At 45.6% G+C, this 18,579-nt stretch overlaps 1 protein-coding gene across 4 annotated transcripts in view; it reads left to right on the top strand.

The window, feature by feature from the left end:
* Positions 1–18,579, top strand: part of nt5c2a (5'-nucleotidase, cytosolic IIa) — a 65,899-nt gene that overhangs the window by 35,003 nt on the left and 12,317 nt on the right. For 3 of the 4 annotated variants that reach the window (XM_073027102.1, XM_073027100.1, XM_073027103.1), the window contains 9 exons: positions 3,401–3,518; positions 5,003–5,101; positions 5,880–5,971; positions 9,559–9,616; positions 9,901–9,994; positions 10,239–10,292; positions 11,174–11,257; positions 11,426–11,467; positions 13,109–13,216. In XM_073027102.1, coding sequence (XP_072883203.1) covers positions 3,401–3,518; positions 5,003–5,101; positions 5,880–5,971; positions 9,559–9,616; positions 9,901–9,994; positions 10,239–10,292; positions 11,174–11,257; positions 11,426–11,467; positions 13,109–13,216 — 749 coding nt within the window. The remainder of the gene's footprint in view (positions 1–3,400; positions 3,519–5,002; positions 5,102–5,879; positions 5,972–9,558; positions 9,617–9,900; positions 9,995–10,238; positions 10,293–11,173; positions 11,258–11,425; positions 11,468–13,108; positions 13,217–18,579) is intronic. The other variant, XM_073027101.1, reaches the window with a different exon arrangement.

Genomic DNA, 18,579 nt, shown 5'->3' with positions numbered 1-18,579 from the left:
TTGTACCACCATGTCATAGAGTCATGGGCCTGTACAGCATTGAATCAGGCCCTTTGGCCCACCATGTCTGTGCTGACCATCATGCCTACCTATACTAATCTCACTTGCCTCAATAATTCCACATCTCTTTGAGCCCTGCTCATTCAGATACCTGTTTAGAGGTCTCTTCAATGTTGTCACTGTTCCTGCCTCCACCACCTCCTCTGAGAGCTCATTCCACATGCCAACTACTCTTGTGTGGGAAAAATTTACTCATCAGATCTCCTTTGAATCACTTTCCTCTCACCTTAAACCTATGCTACCTAATTTTAGATCATCCAACTATGTGAACATACACTAGCTACCTATCCAATCTATGCCTCTCATACAAGAGATTCTGCAGATGCTGGAAATCCAGAGTAATGCACACAAAATGCTTGAGGAACTAAGCAATTCAGGCAGCATCCATTATCAGTTAACGTTTTGGACCAAGACCCTAGTTCAGAACTTTGATTGCATCACCATTGAGCCATTTTGCTCATATACAAACTATACTGACAATCCCTAAATGGTTCTTGCCTTTCCAAATGCAAATAAACTTTCTCAGAATCCTTCCTTTTGAGCACTACCTTGATGTAATGATGTATGGAATGACCTGTTTAAATACCATTTTCACTGTATTATGGTGCACATGATAAAAATAAACCAATACCAATAACTGCCACTGATGTAAGGCTTACCTGTCTGTATCTCTACTGCACTTATTCAACTGGGCCACAATATAACCTCATCTTCACTATGGTCCTTGTCATCTTCTCTCCTACCGCTCATTACATCTAGGATACAGCTGGGCAGTCGCTAGGAATTTCTCCACTTAAATGGGTTTCGGGACCTCCCAACACCTCTCGCTTCATAACACTAATGTGTTCCAGAATATCATTGAACTCACTAGGTCCTTCTCCATCACAAATAGAGAAGTGAGGTTTTTATTTAAACCTCTCCTGTTTCCTGTGGCTTAACACAAATTGCCATGTGATTGCAAATTACTAGGAATGCTGTCTTGTGCGGCTGTTTCCATGTATGGTTTGAATGACAGTTCAACTTGGCTTGATTGATGTTGATCGTTAAGGAAGCCTTCTCTCTCCCTGCCCCCCTCAGAATACATTTATGGAATCTTTTAGGAGTCTCCTTTATCTTATGTGCCAGGAATAAGTCGTGTCCCCTTCTTCTGCCCCCCTGATTTCCTGCTTTAGGATACTTGAACAGCACCTTTCTCTAAACCTATGACCTCTAGCCCTTGGGTGGGTGAGACTAGAACTAAAATACTGACATGATTCACCCTATCTATGTCCCTCATAATTTTGTATACCTTTATAAAATCTCCCTTCATTTGCCAACGCTCCAGGGAATAAACTTCTAACCTATTCATTTTTTCCTTCCAGGTCACTTCCTCAAGTCCGAGCAAATTCCCTGTAAATTTTCTGTACTCTCTCAAGGTTATTGATATTTTTCCTCTGGACAGGTGACCAAAACTACACACAATACTCCAAATTAGGCCTCACTAATGTCTTGTATAACTTCAACATAACATCCTATCTCTTGTACTCGGTGCCCTGATTTATTCAAGATTCAAGTCTGTCACTTGTACACTGAAACTTACAGTGAAATGTGTTTGCATTAACAATCAACACACTGGAAGATGTACCCACAAGAGTCACCACATATTCTGATGCTGACATAGCATGTTCACAATGCTCGGCAGAACAACATAGACACAACAACAGCAAAAGTAACGCCTTGTTTCTCCTCCCATGCAAGCACATGCATGGACCTTTAAACCCAGGACAGGCTCCAGGCTCCAACTGAAGGCCAGAAGTTTTCTTTGTGACCATATTTATTTGTGAAGCCACCTTCAAGGGATTGTGCCTTCCTTGTTAATGCTTCCCAACTTTTCTGCACTACATTGCCAACTGCATTGGTGCTGCTGAGCTCGTCAGTTTCATTAACTTTTCCTCCAACTTCCATCCTGCCCTTAAACTTACTTAGTCCATTTCTGCCTGTTCTCTGGAGGCAAACTGTCCACCAACATCTTTTCTAAACGTACCAATTCCCAAGGCTATTTTGACTATACCTGTTCCCACCTGCATCCTGTTATATAAATTAAAATGCTTTTTTTTTTCTCTGTTCCTTCATTTCTGCTGCATTTGTTTCAGGTTGAGGCTTTCCTTTCCAGGATATCGGAGATGTCCACCTTCAAAGAATGGAGGTTCCCCTTCCTCCATTGATGCTGCCCACACACATATCGCCTCCATTTTCTGACATCCACGATCACTCCATCTTCCTGCCACCTTAACAGGAATAGAGTTCCTCTTATCCTCACCTACCACCCAATGAGCCTCCTCCTCCATCATCACGTCATCTACTATCAAACACATCTTTACTTCCCCCCCCCCCCCCCCCCAACCCAACTCCATTGTTCCCTCTGTGATTCCCTTGTCTATTCGTTCTGCTGCACTAATCTCCCTCCTGGCATATATCCCTGCAAGTGAGAGAAATGCTACAGCTGTCTATTTACCTCCTCCCTCACCTCAATTTAGGGTCCCAAACAGTTCTTCCAAGTGAGACAATGCTTCATCTGCAAATTTGTTGGGGTCACCTATTGTATCCTTTGCTCCTGATGCTGCCTCTACATTGGTGAGGCCCAATGTAAATTGGGGGACCGCTTTGAACACCTCCACTCCACCTGCCAAAAAACTGAATTTCCCAGTGGCCAACCATTTAAATTCCTATCCACATTCCCATTCCGACATGTTGGTCGATCGCCTCCTCTTCTGCCATGACGAGTCCACTCTCAGGGTGGAGGGGGGGGGCAACACCTCATATTCCGTCTAGGTAGCCTCCAATTTGATGAAAACTCTCGGCCCAAAATATTGACGGTTTATTCATTTTTATTCATATTTCCTGACCTGCTCAGTTTCTCCAGAATATGTGTCTTGCTCTGGATTTCCAGAATCTCTTGTGATTATGGATCTGTATTCCCAGATCCCTCTGTTCTACTGCGCAACTCAGAACCCTGCCATTCACTATGTAAGTCTTACCCTGGTTTGTCCTGCCAATGTGCAGTACCTCACACTTCACCTGCATTAAATTCCATCTGCCATTTTACATTTGGTGACCAACTTTGAGAGACTTGCATTGCTCCATGCCAACCTTCTTTTCCTGGTTCTTGCATGGTTTCACAGTAGCAGTAACAAATTTAATACAGCTACTTGGTTTGGTGTGTTTTATGTGGTACAATTTCTACCAGACTTTACACATGGCACCCTCCAACGTTTGATTCCACTTTGCGGGATCTCTGCCTGAAGATCTCAGAATGTCGTTGGGATATGCTTTAATTTTTCCTTTTCCTGTTTTGCCACAGTGTACAAGTCTCCTGAATATGAGTCTCTGGGCTTTGACCTGACTGTTGAACGCCTGATCTCCATTGGGTATCCTCAAGAACTAGGCAGCTTTGTCTATGACCCTACATTCCCAACCAGGTAGGAGCACGAGTTGAAGAGGATGTGAGGTGAGAGATGGGTCATTACCGGCTTGCAGAGGGAGGTTTATTAATGAAAATACTTAATCGAGCAATGGGTTCTGTGCAACTCAATGTTGCCTAGATATTGAAATACCAGTGAGGCTGTGGGGCATGTTTGATAGCCTAGGGTTGGTGACCATCTGTTTAATCTATTTAATGCAGAGTTTGTGCACCCGTTGTCCATCAGTTGTACATCCAAGGCAGTTAGTAGTTTATTGTCACCTTGTTCCGGTTATTGTCTTCGCACCAGGTTCTTAATTTCCTCTCTATACTCAGACTCATCATTACCCAAGATACCTGTGCTGGAGCTGACAGTGGCGTCTTGGCCTAACCCCCTCCTCCCCCACATCCAACCACAGAGGCTGTCATCCTCTTGTGTGCCCTACTTTCATTCTCTCTTGACAGTCTCTCTCAATCATCTGTTCTCTATCCCCTGACTTCCCCAGGCCTGACTTGGTGTGCCTTCCTGGTTTCCTGTCCCTAAGCAATGTTGGATTGGTTTAATCAAAGGCTGTAGTCTTCCTGGGTATTTTTACTGGATTTAGTAAACTGCTCCTAATCCTGCGCCTGACCTCCAGCTGGGAGAGTTATGGTTTACGGGAGACGGTCGCAATACTCTTTTAAAAAAGATTCAGGCACCTGGCTTAGTTGCATTTTGTTGTATTTTATGGGATTGAATTGGTCCTTGATGTTCCTGCAATTTTTCTTAATCCAATTTTCTGAGGAAATGTAGCTGTTCTGGACAGCCTCACACTGTTCTTTGTGGGAATAGACGATGTGCAAATTAGCTGGCTACATCTTCCTTACAACAGAATATCCACTGGTACTTCAGGATGTCCTGAAATGGATGTGATAGGCACTATCGAGATGCACAGTGCATCTTTCCTGTACCCCTACATGTGCTCTTGCCAATCCGATAGGCTGGTGGTGTCACATGGCACGGATAGAGGCCCACTGACTATCATATCCATCTGTACTTGTCCTGTTTACTAGCACTTTGTCTTTAGCTGCTTAAATGCTGTGTGAGTCTCTGCCTCCATTGCACCATCAAGCAGGGTGTTCTAGTTTCCAGCCACCTCTGGGGAGGAAAAATAAAGTTTCCTCCAGAGCCCCCCAACCCTTAATTCTCTAACCTATGTCCTCGCATTTTGGATGTCTCTCTGATGGGGAAATGTTCCTCACAGAACCTATCCTGAGAGAACAGATCCAGCCTCTCCAATCTCTCCTCATAGCTCAGACACCCATCCCAGCCAGCATCCTGGTGAAGTTCCTCTGCAGCCTCTCCTGTACCATCATGTGCCCAGACATGCACACAGTGCCTAGCTTGTGTTGTATGAGGGAAGTATACAAGAGGTAGGTTCATTTCCTGGTCATTGATTGATGCGAGTGTTCGTCTGGTTGCATTTCTGTGGAAGATTTGAAAAACATTTTTCTGTTTTTGAGCAGAGGCCTGATTTTTGACACATTACACGGGAACTTGCTGAAGGTCGATGCCTACGGGAACATCCTGGTTTGTGCCCATGGCTTCAACTTCATGAGAGGGTCAGTGAAACGTCGTTGCTGGGATTACTTGTGTTGCTACTCCATAGGTTAAATAGCTACAGTAGAATCCGTTTGTATCACAGCTGTCAGGTTTTAAGAGCTAGTGAACGGGCCTCATGTCTGTTCCCGATCTGCCCTCCATTGTTACTGGTAGTTTTCTACATTCCCAGGTGAAAGTTCTCTGTAGGGACTTCTGTCAAAGGCAGTCGGGCCACAGGGCCCAATGAGGAAGAGTGTGAAACGGGGTGGGGGAGGGGGGGGTGTTGTTGGTGCTCATGTTCTGGGCCTGGATCTGTAGCTGCCTGTCAACTTGTGAGCTGAGGAGGGTGCAGGACAAGGGCGGTGGTCTGATGAAGTCCAAAAATTTATATAAACAGTCCTCAATTAGCACTGGTCTTGACACACAGGTGGTGGTGGGAATTCCTTCATCCCTCGTGTGTAGCTCTGAGGTGGGTGTGGCAAGACAGCACAGGTGTGGAAATGGCTGCAGTGGACACTGTCAGTAGCCCAATTCGGTTGTGTCCTAGACACCAGGCAGCAGTTGGGGAGAGGTAGTGATTACAACTGGGGCTGGGAGAGTAGGGGGTAGTGGTGGTGGAGGCAGTTGTGGGAAGGGTCAAAGTCAAGTTTGTTGTGAAGTGCAGAAGTACAATGAAAAACAGCAGCATCACAGGCACAGTATCTGAAAGCAACATTCATAAATTAAGCATAAATTATGCACTAATTTTGCAAGAAAATGCAATGAGGCCAGTGTTACAGTATGTTTCTCTCTGTGCAGACCAGAAATCAGAGAACAATATCCAAACAAATTTATTCAGCGGGATGACACGGAGCGATTCTACATCCTCAACACCCTCTTCAATCTCCCTGGTGAGCTGTTTGGTTTTGGTGTGAGATTGGGGCGATCTCCTCGTGAGCTGTTTGGTTTTGGTGTGAGATTGGGGTGATCCCCTGGTGAGCTGTTTGGTTTTGGTGTGAGATTGGGGCAATCTCCTGGTGAGCTGTTTGGTTTTGGTCTGTGAGATTGGGGTGATGTCCTGGTGAGCTGTTTGGTTTTGGTGTGTGAGATTGGGGGGATTCCCTGGTGAGCTGTATGGTTTTGGTGTGAGATTGGGGCGATTCCCTGGTGAGCTGTTTGGTTTTGGTGTGAGATTGGGGCGATCCCCTGGTGAGCTGTTTGGTTTTGGTGTGAGATTGGGGTGATCTCCTGGTGAGCTGTTTGGTCTTGGTGTGAGATTGGGGTGATCTCCTGGTGAGCTGTTTGGTCTTGGTGTGAGATTGGGGTGATGTCCTGGTGAGCTGTTTGGTTTTGGTGTGTGAGATTGGGGGGATTCCCTGGTGAGCTGTTTGGTTTTGGTGTGAGATTGGGGCGATTCCCTGGTGAGCTGTTTGGTTTTGGTGTGAGATTGGGGCGATCCCCTGGTGAGCTGTTTGGTTTTGGTGTGAGATTGGGGTGATCTCCTGGTGAGCTGTTTGGTCTTGGTGTGAGATTGGGGTGATCTCCTGGTGAGCTGTTTGGTCTTGGTGTGAGATTGGGGTGATCTCCTGGTGAGCTGTTTGGTTTTGGTGTGTGAGATTGGGGTGATCTCCTGGTGAGCTGTTTGGTTTTGGTGTGAGATTGGGGTGATCTCCTGGTGAGCTGTTTGGTCTTGGTGTGAGGTTGGGTTGATCTCCTGGTGAGCTGTTTGGTTTTGGTGTGTGAGATTGGGGCGATCTCCTGGTGAGCTGTTTGGTTTTGGTGTGTGAGATTGGGGCGATTCCCTGGTGAGCTGTTTGGTTTTGGTCTGTAAGATTGGGGTGATCTCCTGGTGAGCTGTTTGGTTTTGGTGTGAGAGATTGGGGTGATCTCCTGGTGAGCTGTTTGGTTTTGGTGTGAGAGATTGGGGTGATCTCCTGGTGAGCTGTTTGGTTTTAGTGTGTGAGATTGGGGTGATCTCCTGGTGAGCTGTTTGGTTTTGGTGTGAGATTGGGGTGATCTCCTGGTGAGCTGTTTGGTTTTGGTGTGTGAGATTGGGGCGATCTCCTGGTGAGCTGTTTGGTTTTGGTCTGTGAGATTGGGGTGATCTCCTGGTGAGCTGTTTGGTTTTGGTGTGAGATTGGGGCGATCCCCTGGTGAGCTGTTTGGTTTTGGTGTGAGATTGGGGTGATCTCCTGGTGAGCTGATTGGTTTTGGTGTGAGATTGGGGCGATTCCCTGGTGAGCTGATTGGTTTTGGTGTGAGATTGGGGTGATGTCCTGGTGAGCTGTTTGGTTTTGGTGTGAGATTGGGGTGATCTCCTGGTGAGCTGTTTGGTCTTGGTGTGAGATTGGGGTGATCTCCTGGTGAGCTGTTTGGTCTTGGTGTGAGATTGGGGTGATCTCCTGGTGAGCTGTTTGGTTTTGGTGTGTGAGATTGGGGCGATTCCCTGGTGAGCTGTTTGGTTTTGGTGTGAGATTGGGGTGATGTCCTGGTGAGCTATTTGGTTTTGGTGTGTGAGATTGGGGCGATTCCCTGGTGAGCTGTTTGGTTTTGGTGTGAGATTGGGGTGATCTCCTGGTGAGCTGTTTGGTTTTGGTGTGAGATTGGGGTGATCTCCTGGTGAGCTGTTGGTTTTGGTGTGAGATTGGGGTGATCTCCTGGTGAGCTGTTTGGTTTTGGTGTGAGATTGGGGTGATCTCCTGGTGAGGTGTTTGGTTTTGGTGTGAGAGATTGGGTTGATCTCCTGGTGAGCTGTTTGGTTTTGTTCTGTAAGATTGGCGTGATCTCCTGGTGAGCTGTTTGGTTTTGGTGTGAGATTGGGTTGATCTCCTGGTGAGGTGTTTGGTTTTGGTGTGAGAGATTGACGTGATGTCCTGGTGAGCTGTTTGGTTTTGGTGTGTGAGATTGGGGCGATCCCCTGGTGAGCTGTTTGGTTTTAGTCTGTAAGATTGACGTGATCTCCTGGTGAGCTGTTTGGTCTTGGTGTGAGATTGGGTTGATCTCCTGGTGAGCTGTTTGGTTTTGGTCTGTAAGATTGGGGTGATGTCCTGGAGAGCTGTTTGGTTTTGGTGTGAGATTGGGGTGATCTCCTGGTGAGCTGTTTGGTTTTGGTCTGTGAGATTGGGTTGATCTCCTGGTGAGCTGTTTGGTCTTGGTGTGAGATTGGGTTGATCTCCTGGTGAGCTGTTTGGTTTTGGTGTGTGAGATTGGGGTGATCTCCTGGTGAGCTGTTTGGTTTTGGTGTGAGATTGGGTTGATCTCCTGGTGAGCTGTTTGGTTTTGGTGTGAGAGATTGGGGTGATCTCCTGGTGAGCTGTTTGGTTTTGGTGTGAGAGATTGGGGTGATCTCCTGGTGAGCTGTTTGGTTTTGGTCTGTGAGATTGGGGAGATCTAGAACTGAGGAAGTAATATATACACCAAACAGAATCGATGCCCATAGTGGGCTGTGGATGCCTTTGAAGCCAGCGCTGGAGAAGTGAAATTATAGATTGAAAGATCACAAATGTATAACTGTTCTCCAGTTTTATGTACAATGGACTTCGATCTATTGATGTTACTGTACACAGGACAATCCTGGGATCCATCCAACTTTGTGTAACTACATTGGTAAAGTTCAATGTTTCACAAGCTGTCCATTGTTCTGTCTTCAGGTAATGCTTACACTCTTCCTTTGGGTAGGTAAACAGTCTGCAGCTGGTAATTTTGGATAATTATTAGCAATTTTGGGACCCTTTTCTAAGATTGTAGAGGGTGCAGAGGAGGTTCATGAAAATGATCCTGGGAATGAAAGGGTTAACGTATGAGGAGCATTTGATGACTCTGGGCCCGTACTCGCTTGAGTCCAGAAGAATGAGAGCACAATCTCATTGAAACTTATCGAAAGGCCTAGATAGAGTGGATATGGAAAGGATGTTCCCTGTAGTGTTAGAGTCTAGGACCAGAAGACACAGCCTCAGAGTAGAAGAATGTCTCTGTAGAACAGAGATGAGGAAGAATTTCTTAGCTACAGGGTAGTCAGTCTCTTGAATTCTTTGCCATAGATGGCTGTGGCAGCCGAGTCATTGGATGTATTTAAGGTGGAGGTTGATAGGTTCTTGTGTGGGCGTCATATGTTACAGGGAGAAGGCAGGAGAACAGGATTGAGAGGGATAATAAATGATGGACTGAATGATCTGATTCTTCCCCTATGTCTTGTGTTCTTATCCCTCCTTGCAGCCCACATGATGTCCATGCTCTGCCCTGTAGGTACACTCCATTACCATGCATTAGAACAGGTCCTGCTACTGGCCTGTATCTGAGCTGCTCTCTCAGTGCCCCCATTCCTTTGGAAAGAGTCTGTGAAACCCTCGGCACATTATCACCAGAGCCGGCCCTCTGGATGCATTCTTTGCCCACTTCCATTGCGTAGTGCCGTTTTGTTGGTGCATCTGTGGTTGCTCGGGGTGTCAGATCCAGAGATCACTTCTCACTGGGCATTTGTTATCCTTCCCTTTTGCAGAGACCTACCTGTTTGCTTGCCTGGTTGATTTTTTCACCAATTGCTCCCGATACACAAGGTAAGTGATGGGCTACTTGGAACAGAGTGCACAGTTCTCCATGGAGGCAGAGAATTTGAAATATCCATAAAATCTTCAGGCCTTGCCCCATGCAGGCTGATGTACATGGGGAATAGATTACTGAGACTGATGTGAGGGGTATTTCCTTGTGTAGAAGCGTGGACGTGGATGAAACTGGTGATCTGGGGTTTTACCTGGTTTGGGAAGAGATTGCTCGGCACTGACCCCATAGCTCTCCTTGTACTGTTTAGACATTAGTTTGATTGTTTGCTTTTTTCACACAGCTGTGAGACAGGATTTAAGGATGGCGATCTCTTCATGTCCTTCAAGAGTATGTTCCAGGATGTACGGGATGCTGTCGACTGGGTCCATTACAAGGTAACAGCTTCTGATGGTGTTCAGTGATCACTCACTGTGATCGACTTCCATCTGACTGGGTCAGGTATTGAGATTTAAGTAGAAAACATTGGAAGAAAGGAATTTAATTTGTATATCAGTGATGTTTGGCGCAGCACAAGGAACCCGCGGGTCATTGACGAGTGTGTGCACTACTCCTGTGTTGCATTTACTCAATATTCACTTTCTCGCTCTTATGAACACCAGATTCTCCTGTTTTATTTAGGGATCATTGAAAGAGAAGACTTTAGAAAATTTGGAGACCTACGTTGTTAAAGAGGTAAGTCAGTGGTTTCTTTCTGAGGACTGCTCTGACTGGGTCTGGGCTGTTAGTAGGGGAACAGTGGGACTGGTGGAGTTGGCTTCTTGTACTTATCCCCGTGGTAACTTCTGCAGTTGCACCTCATGGTTGCTGGAGATTGATCAGTTCCAGAACATCCTTGCTGTAGTTCCTTGGGCAAAGGCCCATCCTTTTCTTGGGACAAGAGTGTGGCTGTTGCTAAAAGTTAGCTTAATGTTCCCTTCACTGTACAGATTACAAACCAGCCCCCATGAATGGTCCCTATTCGGCCACCTTATAAATGCCAGGCCTTGCCCGTCTCCAGCCAGGGAGACCAACAGCAGCCACTCTGTCATACCCCACTGTTAAGACTGCAGAGGACATCACTGATCATAGCAGGTGGGAGGCTGGCGGTCCCATGGCACCTGACAAGATCCCCCACCAATGCAGTGAAATGTTGCTCACTCACCTGGGTGACTGCAGCCTCAACAACTCTCCACCTGCTCCAGCAGGTCAATCAGCCTAAACACTCCCTCCCCCCAGCACAATGGCTATAATGTGTACCGTCCATCTTACCCAGGAAGAGTAAGAACAAAGGGACCATGGGGACGGTGAGGTAAGGGTGGTCATTGGTGAGTCTGAGTTGAGAAAGGGAGTGCTGAAGGGATGGGGTCGTTGAGGTGTGGTGGGGATGGGTGGGTGTACAGTGCAGAGGATATGGGGTGCTGCTATGATGTGTGAAGGGTGGGTGTGGGAGCTGGGATTTGGTGGGTATGGTTTTGTATGGGATGGGACAAGTGTGGGATCTGGGATGAGGTGGGTGAGTGGATTGCAGTTGGTGTGAGGTGTCTTTCAGAACTTGAATCTTGTTTGCGTTTCAGCCCAAACTGCCATTACTGCTCAGTCGAATGAATGAAGTTGGCAAAGTTTTCCTGGTCACCAACAGCGACTACCAGTACACCAATGTGAGGATGAGTCTACTGGTGTGGGTGGGGGAGACATCCTGACATGGTGAGAGTGGGTGGGGGAGATATCTGTCTGCTTCCCTGTCGGTCGGTTTCTGTGTTCTTCGTGGGTCAGTTACACCGAATCTCGTTACTGATCGTTGCACTGATGGATTTCTTATTTTACAGAAAATTATGACCTACATGTTTGACTTTGGCCATGGCCCCATGGTAAGTGAAGGGTCTGGGATTGAAGTGCCACTGGGAGGGGAGGGATGAGGGGACAGGACTGGTAACTGATGGATGGACGAGGTGAGGGAGGAGGGGTGAGGGGACAGGACTGGTAACTGATGGATGGACGAGGTGAGGGAGGAGGGGTGAGGGGACAGGACTGCTTATTGACAGATGGACAAGGTGGAATAGATGGGGTAAGGGCACAGGACTGGTTACTGACAAATTAACTAGTCCTGTGCCCTCCCTCCTTGTTCCTGATGGATGGACAAGGTGGGAGGGTGAGGGCATAGGACTGCTTACTGACAGATGGGAAAGGTGGAAGGGTACAGGACTGGTTACAGACAGATGGACAAGGTGGGAGGGGTGAGAGGAAAGGGCTGTTTACTGATGGAGGGACAAGGTGAGAGGGGGTGGAGTTTGTGTATATTTGTACAACTGGAGAGGGCAGCCTGCTCCTGCTCTCCATGTATACAGATTATTGGGTTAGATAATGCTGGAATCACTCAGTAGATGTGGAGAGAAAACCAAAGCTAACATTTCAGGTTTGAAATGGGCAAGAAGTCGGTGGGGGGAATGGATAGAATTTGGGGAATATCTTCTGATGGGGTGAGACCAGATGTGTTGATTTAGCAGTTAAAAGCACACTTTTATTGTGTGCGTAATGTGTATCTTTCAGCAGGGCTGTGGGATGCCGCTGGCTGAGCCAGGGGCATGTAGTCGGCAGTCAGGCTGAACTAATGATGGCAGAAGGACTTGGGCCAATGTTGCAGGTGGATGCTGTCGGGATGAGGGAGTTTCCTGCAGTTGGAGAACATGATGGTGCGTCCTGGAGACTGCAGCATGCCTGAACGAGAGAATGGGGATTGTTCCTCAACCTCACGCTGTAGCTGTAGCAGGTTGTTGTTTGTGTGGGAGGCTGAGAAATTACTTTGTAGAGTTGTATAACAATCCTGAGGGGCATTGATATTGTGATTACATGCAGTCTATTTCCAGAGTTGGGAAATCAAGAACTAAAGGGCACAAGTTTAAGATGAGAGAGGTAAGATTTAGTAGGAACCTGAGGGTAACATTTTCTTTGGACAGAGGGTGGCAGTATATGGAATGAACTGCCAGATGATGTGGTTCAGATAGGTATGGTTGCAACTTCTAAAAGACAGTTGGCGAGGTACATGGATAGGAAAGGTTTAGAGGTATGTGGGCCAATTGCTGCCAAACAGGACCAGCTTGAATACGATATCTTGGTTGTTGTGGATGAGTTGTGCCAAAGAGCCTGTTTCCATGCAGTAGGACACCCTAGGAGGTCAGAGTTGGGTGGGACAGAGAATTAAAGCAGCAGAAACCCACAGTTCAGGGTCTTTTCTGCAAATAAAGTATGTCCACCTCTCCAAACCAAAATGTTCGAGCCTCTTATCTGACCCTGGAGCTGTCATCTCTCATTCCTGGAACCGTTCATAATGATCTCTAATGACCTTCTATTATTTGATAATATGTTAGAATAAAAACAGGTCAGTTTACTCCATGGGGGAGATAAACATTAGTATTTCAAGGTGATTACAGCAAGTGTAAGCCTGATTTTTGTGACTGAGGACAAAATAGAAACCCCAGTGCTCAAGTTTGTAACAGTTCATTTCATTGCAGCCTGGAACCCCTCACCGACCCTGGCAGTCATACTTTGACCTGGTTGTGGTGGATGCTCGGAAGCCGCTATTTTTCAGCGAGGGAACGGTTCTGCGTCAAGTGGATAAGGTTTGAGATTAAACCTCAGCTCCTCACTCTGGCTGGGAGGTTGATGTGGGAAGGAACAAGCAAAATCTGCAGTCATAAGGATACAGGAGTACAGGGCCAGGAGACTCCTTGGAGAGAGATTGAAATTGTGCAATCAATTTTGGATGAAACTGCTGCTGTTGGATAGGTGTGATTGATCTTGTCTACCGCTGTCCACACTGACTTATCCCAGCAGACTATCTGGTCATCACATTGTTAGTGGGAGCTCCCACTGCTAAATCAAATCAACATTTATGTTAATAAAGATGTACATCACTGGATTAAAGTGTGAGAGGGTGCCCAAAGGGTATAAACAGATGTACAGTTTTAATTCCGAACGCTGATGATCTGGATGTGTTGATGAATATAGATAAATGGTGTCTGATTGTGATTGTTTTAAGAATCTTTTTCAAAAAACTGCTGTCTAGACCTTTGGGAGATGCAATCAGAATTAATGCAGGCAGAAGGGTTTTATTACTGCCATATCTGGCTACAATCAAAATGCAACTTGACATAACATTATGCAGTGCTAAAAGAAATCTTAAAGACTTTGTTTTCTTCAGTCTAGCCTTCAACTTGATGGGATGTGGGATTATTGGCAGAGCCTGAAGTGTCTGTCCTCTGAACCGGGTGGGAGTGGGTCTGTGCAAAGCTCAACAAGCAGATCAATAACATCTCTACAGACAGTGGGTGTCAAATGCTAGATGGGGGTGGGGGACACAGTTCCATTGTCTGATTTTGTGTAATTGTATCACAGACTTATTGTGTATCCACCTTGGGGGTCCTATCGTATCCCACTGTGGCTGACTGTGTTTGGGGAGGCCAAAGGTTTATGTTGTTCTACCTGTAATCTCCTCTGCATCCTATCCAAGACCTTGACATTTAGAAGAACAAATTTGTAGAGAGATTGCATACTATTGCGAGAAACATAAGATTGTGATAGTAGTTGATTTTAACTTCCCACATATTGATTGAGACTTCCAAACAGTAAAAGGACAGATGGTGCAGAGTTTGTCATATGTGTTCAGGGAAGTTTCTTGTATCAATACATAGAAGTCCCAACAAGAGAGAGTACAATACGATCTCCTATAAGGGAATGAAGTTTGTGTAGGAGGTATTACATCTAGTGAACATAATGCCATTAGTTTCAAGGTAATTATGGAAAAAAGACAGGTCTGGTCCTTGGGTTGAGATTCTAAAGGCATTATGGGACAGACAGTATGGAAGTAAGGCAAAGCAGCAATGAGGTCATGGACGCTATACAGATTCCAGGAAAGTGGATAAAGGCATGGACTTAGCAAGGCCATTGGTCAAGGTCCTGCGTGGGAGGTAGTTAGGAAGGTTCAGTCACATGGCATTCAAGATGAGGTGGTAAATTGATTTCTCCCACAAAGCCAGTGTCTGATCCAGAGAGTGGTAGTAGATGGTTGCCTCTCTGACTGGAGGCCTGTGACTAGTGGAGAGCCGCAAGGATTGGTGCAGGGTCCATTGTTTGTCATCTGTATCAATGATCTAGATGATAACATGGTTAATTGGATTAGTAAATTTGTGGATGACACGTAGTGGACAGCGAGGAAGACTATCAAAACTTGCAGCAGGATCTGGACCAGGCAGAAAAATGGGCTGAAAAATAGCATTTAACGTAGACTAGTATGAGGTGTTGCACTTTGGGAGGGCCAAACAGGGTAGGTCTTATACAGTGAATGATAGAGCATTGAGGAGTGCAATAGAACAGAAGGATCTGGGAATTCAGACCCATAATTAATTGAAAGTCGAGTCACAAGTAGATGGGGTCATAAATAAAGTCTTTGGCAATTTGGCCTTCATAGATTGAAGTATTGAGTACAATAGTTAGGATGTTATGTTGAAGTTATATGAAACGTTGGTGAGGTATCATTTGGAGTGGTATGTGCAGTCTTGGTCACCTACCTACAGGAAAAATGTAAATAAGATTGAAAGCATATAGAGAAGGATGTTGCTGGGACTGGAGGACTGAGTTAAGGAAAGATTGATTAGGTTAGGACAGTATTCTTTAGAATGTAGAAGATTGAGAGATTTGATAGAGTTGTACAAAGTTATGAGGGGTGTAAATAGGGTAAATGCAAGCAGGCTTTTTCCACTGAGGTTGGTTGAGACTAGAGGTCTTGGGTTAAGGGTGGAAGGTGAATTGTTTAAGGGGAACATGAGGGGAAGCATCTTCACTCAGGTGGGGTGAGAGTAGAAGGAGCTGCCAGCATAAGTGTGGATGCAATTTTGATTTTAATGTTGAAGCAGAGTTTGGATAGGTATGTGGATGGGAGGGGTATGGAGGACTATGCAGGTCGATGGGACTAAGCAGTTTAAATAGAGTTCTGTCAGAATCCGTGATCTACAGCTGCACTCAAATTGCGGTTCTTCGTGGCGGTGGATTCCTGCTCTTGGAGCTCACCCAGTGGCCAAGTGTTTCTGATATCTCCAGGAGCGGACTGGAAAATGTGCACCTTCGGGCCCTGAGTGCTCACTGGTGCTGCCAACTGGAACATCATGACAGCGGGTGCAGCTGTCTGAGACCGCTGGTCTCAAGTGATCGCTCTCTCTCTCCCTCTGGTGGGGAGGGAGGAGGAGTTTGCTGCCAATTCTTGAGTCGGGGGAATTCAAAGTAAAAATTATGCTACAGACTGACATCAAAACAGCAAGTTGTTGGTCTCAGCTGTCGCTGTGGAAAGAGTGATACCTCTCTCTCCCTCAGTGAGAAAGAGAGAGAGCACATGTCATGTCAAAGTCCTGAGTTATGGACTATAGTTTTTGATCATGGTCTCTTTGGGGCTTTGCTATTTCTTGCATGCTGGGGGGAGGGTGATGGCTGATGCTTACTATTGGAATAAGAAGGAGTTGATGCTTTGCTGTTTGCCTGGGAAGGGGAGGGGTTTGTTGGGGTTCAAATGTTTTACTGTCATTGGAGAGTAAGAATTTTAGGTTGTATGCATTTTCTGATATTAAATGGAACCATTGAAATGGGAGGGTGAGCAGCCAGATGTCATGGTACACATCAGTACCAATGACATAGGAAGAAAGAGTGAGGAGGTCCTGAAGAGTGAGTATGGAGAGCTTGGTAAGAAGTTAAAAAGCAGGACCTCGAGGGTGGTAATCTCAGGATTGCTACCTGTGCCACGTGCCAGTGAGGGTAAGAGTAGGATGCTCTGGAGGATGAGGAACTATTGTAGGGGGCAGGGTTTCAGATTTCAGGATCACTGGGACCTCTTCTGGGACAGTTGGGACCTGTACAAGAGAGATGGGTTACACCTGAACTACAGGGGACCAATATCCTTGCAGGGAGGTTTGTTGGTGCTAGTGGGGGGGGAGGGTTAAACTAGATTTACAGGGGGATGGGAATCAAGAGTGCCAGTGTAGATAGTGGAGCGTGGGTGAAAATAAATTATGTTAAAGGTTCATGCAAAGTCACAAATAGAAGGGTTGTGTGTGGTGGTAATAATTTTCTGAGGTGTGTCTATTTCAATGCGAGGAGTATTGTGGGGAAGGCTGATGAGTTGAGGGCATGGATTGACACGTGGAATTATGACATTGTAGCCATTAGTGAAACTTGGCTACAGGAGGGGCAGGACTGGCAGTTTAATGTTCTAGGGTTCCGATGTTTCAGATGTGATAGAGGCAGAGGGGTGAAGGGTGGGGGGGGGGTGGCATTGCTAGTCGGGAAATGTTACAGCAGTGCTCAGGCAGGACAGATTAGAGGGCTTGTCTACTGAGGCCATATGGGTGGAGCTGAGAAACAGGAAAGGTAATGACTATATTAATGGGGTTGTATTATAAACCACCCAATAGTCAGCGAGAATTGGAGGAGCAAATCTGCAGAGAGATAGCAGTCAACTGCAGGAAACAAAATTGTGATAGTAGGGGATTTTTAATTTTCCACATATTGATTGGGACTCCCATACTGTTAAAGGTCTAGACGGGTTAGAGTTTGTAAAATGTGTTCAGGAAAATTTTCTAAATCTATATATAGAGGTACCGACTAGAGAGGATACAATAATTAGATCTCCTATTAGGAAATGATTTAGGACATGTGACGGAAGTGTGCATAGGGGAAGACTTTGGTTCCAGTGATCATAACACCATTATTTTCAACTTGATCTTGGATAAAGATAGATCTGGTCCTCGGGTTGAGGTTCTAAATTGGAAAAAGGCCAAATTTGAAGAAATGAGAAAGGATCTAAAAAGCATGGATTGGGACAGGTTGTTCTCTGGTAAGGATGTTCTCCTGGTAAGCGGGAGGCCTTGAAAGGAGAAATTTTGAGAGTAGAGTTTGTATGTTCCTGTCAGGATTAAAGGTAAAGTGATTAAGAATAAAGAACTATTGGTTCTCTAGGGATATTGGAACTCTGATAAAGAAGAAGAGACATGTATGACATGTATAGGAAACGGAGCAAATAAGGTACTTGAGTATAAAAAAATGCAAAAAAAAGCTTAAGAAAGAAATCAGGAGGGCTAAAAGAAGACATGAGGTAGCTTTGGCAGTCAAGGTGAAGGATAATCCAAAGAGCTTCTACAGGTATATTAAGAGTAAAAGGATAGTGAGGGATAAAATTGGTCATCTTGAAGATCAGAATGGTCGGCTATGTATGGAACCAAAAAAAATGGGGGAGATCTTAAATGGGGTTTTTTGCGTCTGTATTTACTAAGGAAACTGGCATGGAGTCAGTGGAAATAAGGCAAACAAGTAGTGAGGTCGTGGAACCTATACAGATTGAAGAGGAGGAGGCCCTTGCTATCTTGAGGCAAATCAGAGTGGATAAATCCCCAGGACCTGACAGGGTATTCCCTCAGACTTTGAAGAAGACTAATGTTGAAATTGCAGGGACCCTGGCAGATATATTTAAAATGTTGGTATCTACGGGTGAGGTGCCAGAGGATTGGAGGATAGCTCATGTTGTTCCATTGTTTAAAAAAGGCTCTAAAAGGAATCCAGGGCTTAAAAAATGGCAGATGGAGTTTAATACAGACAAGTGTGAGGTATTGCACTTTGGAAGGAAAAACCAAGGTAGAACATACAAGGTAAATGGTAGGGCACTGAGGAATGCAGTAGAACAGAGGGATCTGGGAACATAGATACAAAATTCCCTAAAACTGGCGTCATAGGTAGATAGGGTAGTAAAGAGAACTTTTGGTTCATTGGCCATTATAAATCAAAGTATTGAGTATGAGTTGGAATGTTATGGTGAGGTTGTATAAGGCATTGGTGAGGCCAAATTTGGATTATTGTGCAGTTTTGGTCACCGAATTACAGGAAGGATATTAATAAGGTTGAAAGAGTGCAGAGAAGGTTTACAAGGATGTTGCCGGGACTTGAG

Source organism: Hemitrygon akajei, chromosome 23 (assembly GCF_048418815.1).
Source record: "Hemitrygon akajei chromosome 23, sHemAka1.3, whole genome shotgun sequence".
Taxonomy (NCBI): domain Eukaryota; kingdom Metazoa; phylum Chordata; class Chondrichthyes; order Myliobatiformes; family Dasyatidae; genus Hemitrygon; species Hemitrygon akajei.
Note: the sequence above shows the minus strand (reverse complement) of the source record. Positions and strands in the feature narration are given on the sequence as shown.